This window comes from Elgaria multicarinata, chromosome 5 (assembly GCF_023053635.1).
Source record: "Elgaria multicarinata webbii isolate HBS135686 ecotype San Diego chromosome 5, rElgMul1.1.pri, whole genome shotgun sequence".
NCBI lineage: Eukaryota > Metazoa > Chordata > Lepidosauria > Squamata > Anguidae > Elgaria > Elgaria multicarinata.
Genome location: NC_086175.1, coordinates 95,595,406 through 95,608,493, shown reverse-complemented (window position 1 = coordinate 95,608,493; position 13,088 = coordinate 95,595,406). Strand labels below are relative to the sequence as shown.

Genomic DNA, 13,088 nt, shown 5'->3' with positions numbered 1-13,088 from the left:
GAAAGGAGAAGTAGCCTGGTGAACCAAGGTTGGCGTGGCCACCAGGGCGCAATGAGGATGCAATTCGTGTTGTCGTGTTCTATCTTTGCTAAGATTCTGACGATAAGGGGAAACGGTGGGAAAAGTTAAAATAATGTTCCTTCCCACTTCATGTTGAAAGCATCTCCGAGGGATCCTGGGCTGGTCCCTGCTCGGCTGCAAAAGTTTTGACAAGCAGTGTTGTGGTGTGTAGCAAACAGGTCTATTGCTGGTGTTCCCCAGTTTGTGAATATGTCCGATAAAACATTGAGGTGAAGTGTCCATTCGTGTGTTGTGGATGAGGAGCGGCTCAAGTGATCTGCTAGAATATTGTCTCGACCCGCTATGTATACCAACGTGAGGTATTTGTGGTTGCTGATGCACCATTGCCAGATATTCATTGTGAGGTGTAGAAGGCGGGAGGAGCGTGTTCCTCCCTGTTTGTTTAGGTAAAACACCACCGTTGTGTTGTCTGATGCAACCGTGATGTGTTGGTTTCGAAGTACGGTAACGAAAGCTTTTAGTGCCTTCTGTACCGCCAGTAGTTCCAGGTAGTTGATATGGTTGAGTGCTTCGGCTCTTGACCATCGTGCTTGAATGTTTAGGGGACCGCAATGCGCTCCCCAACCTGATAGGGAGGCATCTGTTACCACAGTTTTGGTAGGTGCTGGTACTTGGAAAGGGAGCCCTTGGGTGAGATTGTTTATGTCTTCCCACCAGTTTAGGGATTGTTTTACTTTTGCGGGTATCTGGAGGATGAGGTGCTGGTCGTCTCGTTGGTTGTCGTATGCCCTTAGGAACCAATTTTGTAATTGTCTCATGTGGAGTCTCGCAAATTGCACCACAGCGGTCGTTGCTGACATATATCCTAGTAGTTTTTGAACTGTATGAACGGTAGTTGATTGTCGACATCGGAGTTTCTTTGCTAGAGCTGCGAGGCTTCGAGCCCCGTGTTCCGGGAGATATGCCCGACCGGTGATGGAGTCGATGTCTATACCGATGAAGCGAATGGTGTGAGTGGGTTGAAGGACGGACTTTTCTGTATTTACGCATAGTCCGAGATTGTCCAGGAGTTGTAAAGTGGTGTTGAGGTGTTGTTGAAGTTGGTGGTACGTTTTTGCTACCAAGAGCCAATCGTCTATATATGGATAGACTTGTATTCCTTGTACTCTTAAGTGCGCGCATATCACTGTCATGCATTTGGTAAAGACGCATGGTGCCGTTGCCAATCCGAAAGGGAGCACTAGGAACTGAAAAAATTGGTTTCCTATGGCAAAACGTAGGTACTGTTGACTGTCCTGTCTTATAGAAATATGGAAATAAGCGTCTTTGAGGTCTATGGTGACGAACCAGTCTCCTTTGGTTAGTAATGGGGTTATTTGTGCCAGGGTGACCATTCTGAACTTTTGTGTCGTAATGAATCTGTTGACGTTTCTGAGGTCTAAAATCGGTCTGAGACCCCTGTCCTTTTTCGGGACAGTGAAATATCTTGAATAGAACCCTGCGTCTATTTTGTGATAGTGAAGGGGGCGAATGGCACCCTTTTTTAGTAGGGTTTGTACTTCTTCCGTGAGTGTTGGTGATGGTTTGGTCACCTTTATTCCTGAAAAAGGAGGGGGATCGTAGAATTCAATCATGTAGCCTGACTCTACGATGGTGAGGAACCTGTCGGTGGTGATGGCCTCCCACGCGTGCAGATAGTTTGAGAGATGGCCATCGAAGAAAAAGGAGTGTCTGGTTCGGACCTCGAGGTGAGAGTCAAAGTCGCTGCTTCTTAAGGGGTTCCTGACGTTTGCGGTAGGACTGGTATTTCCCTGTATTGTATTGTCTTTTTCCTTGTTGTGGTTATTGTTGCTGGCGAAAGGTACGGTCAGGATGAAATCGTGTATTAGGTTGATACTGCTGTCGGTAGCAGGGGCGTTGCTTGAATGGTTGTGGTGCCTGTGTTAGACCCATTTTCCTAGCGGTAGTGCGTGCCTTTTGCACAGAGTCCATGGTATCATCTGTGGTAGCATGGAATAGTCCTAGGCCATCGAACGGAAGGTCTTCTATTCTCATTCGTGCCTCCTGTGTCAAAGAAGTGGATCGCAGCCAAGCATGCCTGCGCAATGCAACGGCAGCCATCATGGTTCTGGTGCCGCAATCTGTCTGATGCATGGCAGAATGGATTTGCATTTTGGCGAGTTCAGATGCTTCGCTCTGAAAGACTCTTGCCAAGTCCCTTCGATGTTCTGGAAGGTCGTCACAAAGTGCCCCTATCTTCTCCCATAGGAAGAGTTGATGTCGGGCCATAGTAGCCTGATAATTGGCTACTCTCATACTTAATGATGCTGATGTATAAATACGGCGTCCCATGAAATCCAGTCGTCTGTCCTCCTTATCGACTGGGGAGGCGTGGATTCTGTGGGATTTCCCTTGGGCCAACTCTACAATTACCGAGTTTGGCGGTGGGTGTTTTAAAAGGAAAGCCGTATCTGCTTCTTGTACTTTATACATATTCTCTAATTTCTTGGAAGCTGGAGTTAGAGAAGAGGGGTTTTTCCACACTTGCTGTGCAGTTTGTAATAGCGTGGGGAGATACGGTATCGTTACCGATGTCGCACTCTCTGTTGTAATTGCATCAAAAACAGGGTCTTTAGGTCTCTCTATTTGTTTTTGTACTTCCAGTCCCAATGTTTGGGCAATTCGGAGAATATGGTCGGAAAAATTCACGACATCTTGTGGAGGTGAAGCGGGTTCCTGTGAGCCTACGGCTGCGTCCGGGGATGGTGTCGATGGAGCGACAGATATTTCCAATGGAGAGTCGGATTCATAATCATCAGACGGAGATCCAGGAGAGGTAATGTATGGTTGTCGGCGCTGGAGGGCGCTGTCGGTAACGGCAGGTAAGTCGGGTTGTCTTGACCGTGGCCGTGGTATGGGCATGTGATCGTCATGTGACCTGTGCCTTGGTTCCGATCGGGATGGTGGTTGAGGAGGAGGCATGAACTGGTTGTCCTGTCTATGCCTGGATGGTGATCTGTCGTCAGGTCGGTATGGAGACGCACGTCGAGGAGGGTATCTAGTGTGGTCGTATTCATAGCGAGAAGGTTGGTAATATTCCCAAGGAGGGTAATCCCTTCTGTAGTTGTATGAGGAGCACTCAGACGATCTGTCCCACTCTGCATGAGGGGATCTAGATCTATCAGTACGGTATCGAGGCCGTTCAGCTCCTCGTTCTAACCCTCTCTCCGGTATATCGGAGGTTAGGGGTTGCTGCCTCTCAGGTGAGGTAATTGCCGTGGCCTGTATAGCGAGGCTCGTTGGCGCGGATTCGACAAGTTCTCCTTCAGAGATCGAAGCAGTCGGTATGACGTTCGGTACCGAGGTTATTGGTTGTACTGCTATCGGTGTCGATGGCATTGGGGGCGACGGAGTTGGTGTCGATGGTCGTAGAGGCGTTTGCGAGGCAGATGGGTGCGGCTGCTCACTACGCTTTTTCTTCCTCTGTGGGTCCAAATGCTTAGTTTTTTTGGACTTTTTTGAGAGTTGTTTTAATGATAGAGTTCCCTTAGGAGTGGTTGGTTCATGCGTAAGCGCTGGGCCAGAGACTGATTTAGATGGAGAACTTGTATAATTCTCAAGCTGTGTTGTGCAGCTGAGGAATCATCTGACCTGGTTGTAGTTGAGGCCGAGGTAGGCTTCATTTTGGAAGCTGTTTTTGTCTTTTTGGGATGGGCGTCCACGGCTTGGAGGGCCTTATCCCAAAGGAGTGAGCATAGACGATCTGCACGATGTTTTCTAGTTTGTCTGGTGAAGGCCATACAATGGTGGCATGTATCCACGATATGACCTTCACCAAGACATAAAACACAAAGAGAGTGTCCGTCGGAAGGGGGGAGTTTGCTCCCACAACGGACACACTTACGGAAGGGTGCTTTGACGGCCATGCGGCAAGGCCGTGCGATCAGAGATCGCAAAATAAATATCCAAGGAATAAAGAAAAAAAAAAGCTAATTGAAAGAGAGAAGTATGAGAAAATAGAAAAGGCAGAATAGAATAGAATAGAAAAATTATTCTAAGCGCTGCTGAAGCAGAGAAGCCCTAAGTTGGTCTACCACAATGGCGGTCAACGAAGAACTGAGGGATTAGGGCGGGGACCCCTAGTATATATAAGGGAGGGGGAGGGGTTCCCGCCAAAACTCTAGGCTATGGAAGTTTCCTGGTTGGTCTCTGCGCAGGCGCAGAGCCCATCAGTGTGATGCACAGAGACCACGAAGAAGAATGGCCTGTCTCTGTCCAAACGGCTTGTTTTATTTCTCTCTCATGCACGCTAATCGTGTGTGTGTGGAGGGGAATTATTCTGCACATCACCGCATTTTTGCTCTTTAAAAAAAAACCTTGCTTTGATGCCTAATACAGACTTCCAAGCTAATTTCCCTCTCTGTTTGTACTTCTCCCCCACCAAATGACTTTCAGGAAGTTCTCTTGGGATACATCACCAGTTGCTAGGGGAACTGCAGATTGCCCAGGGATTGTGTCTTCCTCCACAAGGCTAGGAAGTAAGAAGCTTGCCATGTCACTGTATTATGTGCATTAGCTAGATAGATATTTGCAACATTCTTTGCAATTCTTTGACCTTCAAAGTCATTAATAAATATGTTAAAGAGGGATTGCCCGCGAGGGGTGCCTTTTGGCACCTCAACCTAATTTGATATGGATTACTTAATAATTATTATTCTTGTAGGGGGAGCTCTTCACTCAAATACCAAGGAAGATTTCCTGGAATAAATTATGTACAGAAAAGATTTCTCATCAAATTTACATTTCAAATGGTCTCTTTGGGGACCCCAGCAAAACTGATCAGAATTTCATCTTATTTCCCCTTATTTATTTCCTTAGTGGACTAAATTAATCTTAAGTGATTCTGAGATGTTTGTTTTGCATTACTTTTTGGAAGCCATTTCTTATACTTTCTGTTTTTTCTCATTATGCTACTTGTTATCACCTAAGCTTCCCAGAGTAATTGTAAAACGTAAGATCTGACATATGTTAAGTGAATTCTCACTCTCTACCATTTTGTTTTGTTTTAGACAGACCACCTGCTATTTACAGTAAGTGGCAGCAACATAATTAACTCAGAATAGTGAACTCTTTTAAATATCTGCTAATTACACCTGCATAATACAGTTTATGGGCTGCTTTTTTTCTTCGTTAGAAGCAGAGTATATTTTCAGGCAAACCAAACAGCCGAGCAGATGAGCCACAAGTAATTAAGGCAAGGAGTATTTCAAAGCAGAGGTTTAGAGTGCTGAAAGCAGCCAGCTGAGTATTAGGGACTTAAAGTAATTTGATCCCCATCTATGCTACATTTTCTGCAATGAAAATTGCTTTTGGTGCCAGGGTATTATAAAGACAGGCACGTGTATTTTCTTTGATTTTTTTTTTTACTCCAGCCAACTGTATAAGAGATACCTTTTAGAAGCAGGTATTACCCATGAGGGTGGTGTGTGTGTGTGTGTGTGTGTGTGTTTGTGTGTATTTAAATACAGATTTGGTTCAAGCCATATTCAATGATAAAAACTTGCCAGTAAGACCGGAGAAAAGGCTATCCAATGGTGGCCCAAGATCCACAAAGCCAGGAAACTGGAATCTAAGGCTAATGCCTTAAGAGAGGTGTCTATGATCAGTAAGGAAGTTGTGCAAATTCTACCTGCTTACTCTCCATGCATCCACATTTTTACTTGTTCTTTCAGGCCCCAATCCAGATGGGCAGGTTAAAGTGCCTGGGATCAACAAAGATTCTCCACATTGTCCCTTGCCTGTATTGCGTTGTTGTTGTTGTTGTTGTTGTTGTTGTTGTTGTTGTTATTATTATTATTATTATTATTTACATTTATATACCACCCCATAGCTGAAGCACTCTGGGTTGTTTACAAAAGGAAGTATTTGAACCTGATTGTATTGCTAGAGGAATTTCCCTGTGAGTTGACCACTATCTGTTGCTTGTAAGCAAACAGTTTGTTACATTGCATAACATAATCATAGGGGACCGTCTGTTAAGGCTTCAGCCTTAGCTTCCAGTTTCCTGACTTTTTGAAGCTTCCGTAAACATGGGATAGCCTTAATTTTAGTCTTAAACAGGCAGGTTTTTAAAGCATTGAATTTCCCTGTGTTTTTTTTTTAAAGCACATGTATTATTTGAAAAGAAATTAATATATATATATATATATATATATATATATATATATATACACAAGGGAGTAGATGTGTATAAATGAATAGATATGTCCCTGTATGTACAGAATAGCTAGTTTCTGGGTATCCCGACACAGGATTCCAGCGTAGCTTTTTCCTTTTCCTCCCTATCCTCTCTTTATCAGTGATCTATCAATCAATGAGAGTGATTCTCTCAGCCTACAAAATAACCTCACTCTTGCTACCCCTCACCCAATCTATCAGAATTCTGACAAAAACACTGGAATTCCTTTCAAAACACTGGAGTAATGGCAGCATTCTAGTTTTAGAGTGAAAATGAGCATGCCTGACATAACTTTGCCAATAGCTGCTGTCATGGGGCAGAAAAGTCTTGATAACTTTTAAAGCGCTGCTCAAAATGTCACCAAAGCAATGAAAGGCACACCTCCTTGACGAGTATGAATAAAGTACATCAGTAGTTTCTTCCAAAATTTGAAAGAAATATATTTATTATTACATTTATATTCTGCCTTTTCTCCTGCAAGGAACCCAAAGCGGCGTACATAATCCTCCTCCTCTCAATTTTATCCTCACAACAACAACCATGTGAAGTAGGTTGGGCTGAGAGTTTATGACTGGCCCAAAGTCACCCAGTGGGTTGCTATGACCTAGTGGGGACTAGAACCCAGATCTCCCGACTCCCAGTCCCAAATTCCTGCCTCTACACCACACTGTGACCTACAGTTTGGAGTAAAACGTACAAATATGTCAGCACTTTCTAACTTGCTATATCTGTGGCAATTTGTATCAGATCAATCTGAAAGTTTGTACAAATTTTGTGCATGGATCATGGCTCCATGTTTCAGGTTATTAGCTCAACAGGTGTCACTGTCATAAGCAGTAGAATTTTGAGGCTTTTCAAGGAGAACGTCTTTGTTTTTGTGCAACGCATCTTAACTAAAGGGACACTCCTGTGCCCCTTTAATGACAGTACAGCTCTGTTTGTTTAAACATGGAATTGCTCCACTCAGGTCAGGGAAAAATCTTATTTTATGAGCAGAAGTGCAACATGGCGGAGGAGTGTAGAACCCTCTTCCCACCAAACAGCCCCTGACGCTCACTGCACTTTTCCTCCAGTCAAGCTCAAACTGCACTAAAAGTAAGCAGGGTTCGCCCTCCCCCTGCCACATCCACAAACCCCCTTTTTGCTTTTATAATCTGACCTCATCTGCTGCGTTTCTAGACCACTGTGACAGATCTGGGCTTAAACGCATGGGACCTCCTCCATCGCATGTAACCCGAGCCTTAGGATCTCGCCTGTTTTGTACAAGAACATAAATGGGCTCTTACACAAATGATTTCTGGCTCACTATCGCTTTCAGTTTTGATGACCTCAATCTCTTCCTGACGTGGCTGTTTATCTTGTATTTCAAAAGGTAGCACCTGCATTAGAATTTGAATAATTGCAGTAATTAATTATGGTTCAACAATGACAACAACGACGTAAGTGTTAGGCACTTAAATGAAGGAAAAGCCTTTCTCAAGGTAACTAATCTAAAAATGTGGCAGCCCCATTATTGACAACAATGATGACATGATGCATTGCCTGTTCTCACAGAAGCTAGTTAGGTGCATAGCTGGCATGCCAGCATGTGGAACTGATTTAGAATCACACATATCAATACAGCAATTGCAGTAGTAAATTGTTTGAATACTATACGGGCCAAACAATTCATTTCACTAACATTAATGTTATGACACATTCATATTCATTACAAAATAGGCAATATCAACTATTACAACAATAATAAAAAAAACACCACAGTATGTAGGCAGTGTTTACGAAATATTTAGCGGCGTTGAGAAGGGGGAGAATCTAATTGCAATAGTTCAAAAATAACAGCTAATTCACACATGCAGCCACATCACCTAATTTTCCTATTCTGGATGTGGAATATGTGAGCTGAGTCCATGGAAAAGCATGGGGTCAGAAGGAGAGTTCTAGCTGCACTGTTGAAATATGTGATGCCTATTTGTACATGACCACAGGGCACCTCTACAATAAGAAAAAAATTCCACACCCTTACCAGGCTCCCCGCCCCCTCGGGTCTTTCCATGTTTTCTACGGGCTCCTTTAGTTAGTGACCATGCGATTTGCAATTGAAAACTTTCCCTCTGGGCAATATTCCATAAAATTCAATGAAAGTGGCAGAATTAATCCTGCGATTATTTTAAATACTCTATTATTTCCATTGTTTTCTAAAACGAGATTACAGGGGGAACGCACAGGAGACATCCTGGAAGTTGATGGCATCATGTAAAGGCCTAACAAACTTCCATGAGAAGCATGCAATAAATCACTCGTGTAGAGAAGCTCACAGTCATCAAGGTACAAATACGCATGTGTCAACCAGCCCAAGGCATCCTTAATCAGGATAACTAACACTCCCTCCCCAAGACTTGCATCCCCTTTTTTTTGAACTTATAGGCTTATCCCCACACTTCAGGCTTGTGGGTCTATTTAATTTTTTACTAGAATGCCGATGTCTACCACTCAGATCAAGCTGCAAAATGGCAGCTCAGGGACAGAGTCTCTTACCTACTGCCTCCAAGAATCACACATCATTGTGTTCACCCACCCACCCACTTGTGAGTCGTTGGAGCTCAGGGATTCTAACAATTCTCTAAAACTACTCACCAGAGCAGAAGAAAGACCTGGTCAAAAGCAACCACTCAGTACTCCTATTTTACAGAAGAGGAATGCTAAGGCAGAGATAATCAACTTTCACCCTGTGTGGGTGTGTCTGCTCATTTATGCAACGTATGTACTAGAATAAAATGGTTCTCATAAAGTAACATATGGAATAGGGCAAGAACTATTAAGCACACCAAATATTGTGAGCCTATGGATTTCTTTCAGCACACTTTGCAATATACTGTACCATTGGCTTGTCATACTTCTTATCCTCGGGCACAGAAAGGAAATATTTTCCTTCCTGACAAGGATGCTGTAAGCTCCGATAGTGAGTCTTTTGCTTTGCATGTGGTTGCTTTTGATGGCTCAAGTGTTGGATGAGTCCTTTATTTGTTCTACTCTTAATCAAATGTCTGCAGGCTGGAGATGGATCCTTATGAAAAGTTTTCCGCTGGCAAGCCATCTTCCTGACATTTTCATTCTTGTTTGGAAAGAGGAAAAACTGGCATCACTATTATTGTTGTTGCTGTAATTATTATTATTATCTTGGATAGAATTGTATAGAGGCATACATCTGCCTAGTGGTTTGATTTAGGAGAGAATATAAACGATGACATGCTCAAGGTCAAATCTAAAGTGCAGTGGTCCTGGAAGTATTCCTAAAATCCACAGCTGAGTAACCTTTCAGGGGCGTTCCTATCTAATGAGCAGATTTTGCTCTGCAAGGATGGAAGAACAGAGCATGGACTTTTAAGATTCTGTTCTTCATATAGGGTACAGTGACACATTGCACAGAACAATAAGCCAGGGTCCTGGAGAATCCTGGCTTATCATGATGAAACTGTTTACTGATGCCTGGAGCCCATTTGCTCCCTCTTTGCTCCTCTCTGCTAGCACAATGGCTAAACAAATCAGAAATCAGAAGCTTAGCACGTTGGGGATTCTGGCTTGCTGCTCCCTTTACAAGCTAAGATTGCTAACAAGACCTAGTTTTTGTTTTTCTCCAATGAATAAAAAAGTAGTAGACACCATATCTTGGTGGTTCCCCCCACCCACCACAAAGTAGTTCCCATAGATATAAATGAACATGCCCTTTTGTATTGACAAATGTTGTCTAAGAATGTTTTCATAGAGGATGCTCCCCAGTTAAAAGATTTTTTTTAGCAATGTTGAGCATTATCCACTGAAGCAACAGTTCTCATTCTAGTCCAACAATATGTTTTGTAATGATTTCCCCTTTCCTCACTCTTGAGAGGTTGAGCAATATTGATCCATATGTATAAGCAATATTGGTTGAGCAATATTGATCCATATGTATCAAATTGCCTATATCTTGAGTAATGATGTATTCTGTAGACCGAAGTGCCTTTGGGTTTTGCAGTTCCTAAAGGCTCCAACCTGTACCCTCCCGATGTATTGGAACATAACTCCCATCATCCCCAGCCAGCATTGACTATGCTGGCTGAGGATAATTAAATCTGTAGCCTAACAGAATGATAAAATGAATGGTTTACAGGCCAATCCTATCCATAGCTATTCAGAAGTCAGTTCCGCTGATTTTAATGGTCCTTATTCCCAAGGCAGTATGTCTAAGATTGCAGTCCAAGTTACTCACATTCTTAGCAGAGATTCTGCTGTCAACTGTATGCGGGACAACTGTATGTGGCTGAATCAAGGACAGTTTCTGTAAGGGAAAAAAGTGTCTCAAAAGCAGACTTTGGTATCTATTCATTAATATAAATAAAAGCTGCAATCCTATAGATCAGACTTGGGCAACTTCTGGCCCTAAAGATGTTTGGCCTACAACTCCATCATTTCTCACTGTTCTTTAAGCAAACTTGGACTAAGACCACTGCCCAAAATTTCTCAAAAATATTTCTGATAAAATTTCTAAGAATGTTCTTTTCTGGGCCCCCCTCTGCATAAGTTTAGCCAGTGGAGAAGTTTGGCCTCCAATTTCAGTGGAATTGTGAATCCGTTCTGGATTTGATTCAGAAATAGCCAGAACTCCAAAGGAGCTATCCAAGGTCTTGAACCTGTTTAAGAGGATCAGTTTAGCACTCTGGATAGCTTCCTTAGAGTTCCAGCTGGCTATTACTGAAATCCAGAATGGATTCACAGTCCCAACATTCTCCAATGAGTTCAATTCCCTCCCTGGAGAATATCACAAAGCACAGCATTATGGGCATGAGATAATCTTCAATTAGGAACATTATGCAGCACAAAAGAGCCACTGTGGTGTGGTGGTTAGAGTGTCAGACTAGTACTGTGGAGAACAACGTTCAAATCCCCACTAGGACATGAAGCTCACTGGGTGACTTTGGGCCAATCACAGACTCTCAGCCCAACCTATCTCATAGGGTGGTTGTGAGTATAAAATGGAGAGAATATTTTTGCACCAATCACCATCACTCAGCCTAACCTATTTCACAGGATAAAATGGCTGTAAAATGGCTGGCAATGGGGTGGGGGACACATTGTGTGTTGCTCACTGGAGAGAAATAATTAGAATGTAACATAACTTTGCAATGTGCTGTATGTGGGGCTACCACTGAAGAGTGTCCAGAAGGTTCAATTGTTGCAAAATAAGAGAGGTGCACAATACTGGGATCACATTACGCCTGTCTTGAAATAGGGACGGTGGAGAAATCTGTTTGGGGAGTTGGGATTGATGGGTTTTCCTAGACTTGTCTCGCCAACTCCCCCTGCCCTCCGACTTTGTGTGGGTTTGACTAAATAGAACAGTTTTTAGTAAAGAGTAATCTGGACTAGATTTTGTTTTAAAATTCTATTACTATTTTGAAAACTAAAATTATTATTTTTTTTAAAAAAAACCTTAACTAACTATTATATATACAATGAAAATACATTTGTTTGCTTGAGTAAGTGAACAGGTACACTTATAAACAAAGCACAAAATCTCTTCCCTCTTCCCAAGGCACAGGAGTCCTGTGGAGTTTATTCACTGTCCAAAAGTTTGAAAAACTGACTGAAATGGATTGAAAATGTCTATTTTCTCTTTGAAATTGTCATTTTTTCCCCTACCAAAAGTGCAATCCTTTCTTTGAAACTGTCATCACAAATGAAACCACTTGATTGTAATGTGTGCAGGCTATTTGCACAGTTTGAAAGGTATTCAGTGTAGATTCAAATAGGAGAAGAAGCACTTATATCCTTAAAGAGCTCCAGCAGGCCATTTATTGCTGCCAAGATAATGACAAATATAGCATAGTTAAAAGCTTTTATTAAGAAACTGAACTGAACTTGAAAGCATGTGAAGCTGGCAAAACGAGAGCATCTGGGACCAAAAGAATGGAGCTTCATTGTGTGTTTTTTCAAAGTGGGATGAGATACATTATCTTTGGGCTTTCTTAGTTTAATGTGTGAACAAGGATGCAATTTGTTCACAATCAAATGTAGAACCATAGCACAAGTTCCAGCAGAATGCACTTGCATTTTTTATATATAGCAGTGTACAGACATGAACCCTTGCAATTGCCAGCGATGTGGCTGCTTTCGGATCAATTTGCCAGAACCGCATTTCAATAACCTGACTGCCTTACCCACCCATGCCAATGCTATCCATGTACACGTATGTTTTGTGCTACTAAAACTATATTGGCAGTGCAGCGACACAAGATGTGTTTGACTTGAGAGCATCTTGCTAATGTATATGCAGTTGATTAGAAGAGCTGGCCCTAGCTTTCGACACAAGTGAGGGGGCTACTTCCAGCAGCTGATTTGGAGTGTCATGAAAGGGTGGTGCATTGTTAGTTATTTAATTTATTGTTTTTATTTGTTTTTGCTCTTAGAAAGAGGTGGTTATGGGATTTTCTGCCTCAGGTGCCAAAATAAATGGGCCTTGACTTGGGAGTGGGGATGAAGTGTCATTTGCTATTCTGTGTCAGGCAGCGAAATATCTTGGGCTGGCCCTATTTTGAGTGGGTCGCTGTTATTTATGGAAAAGGTTTTGAGAATGGTTCTGAAAAATAAAAGAAACCTTCCCTCTTCATCTACAATTATACAGTTGATGGAACATGATACATAACGATACAACTCCATTTTTCCATGGTTCCCTCCCTGCACCCTTCCCTTCAAGTCACTGATGTATGTTAGTTTCTGTTTCTTACATATTAAACCATTTATAGTTATACCTAAGCTTGATTTTACTCATTTGATTCAGCAGTGTAGCAGGCTT

At 42.5% G+C, this 13,088-nt stretch overlaps 1 protein-coding gene across 1 annotated transcript in view; it reads right to left on the bottom strand.

Moving 5' to 3' along the window:
• The window catches only part of MORC1 (MORC family CW-type zinc finger 1), a 74,190-nt gene that overhangs the window by 17,223 nt on the left and 43,879 nt on the right, over positions 1–13,088 (bottom strand). Inside the window, exons 18-20 of the mRNA XM_063126855.1 lie at positions 10,506–10,574; positions 9,138–9,371; positions 7,546–7,638 (exon numbers count right to left, since the gene is read on the bottom strand). Coding sequence (XP_062982925.1) covers positions 7,546–7,638; positions 9,138–9,371; positions 10,506–10,574 — 396 coding nt within the window. The remainder of the gene's footprint in view (positions 1–7,545; positions 7,639–9,137; positions 9,372–10,505; positions 10,575–13,088) is intronic.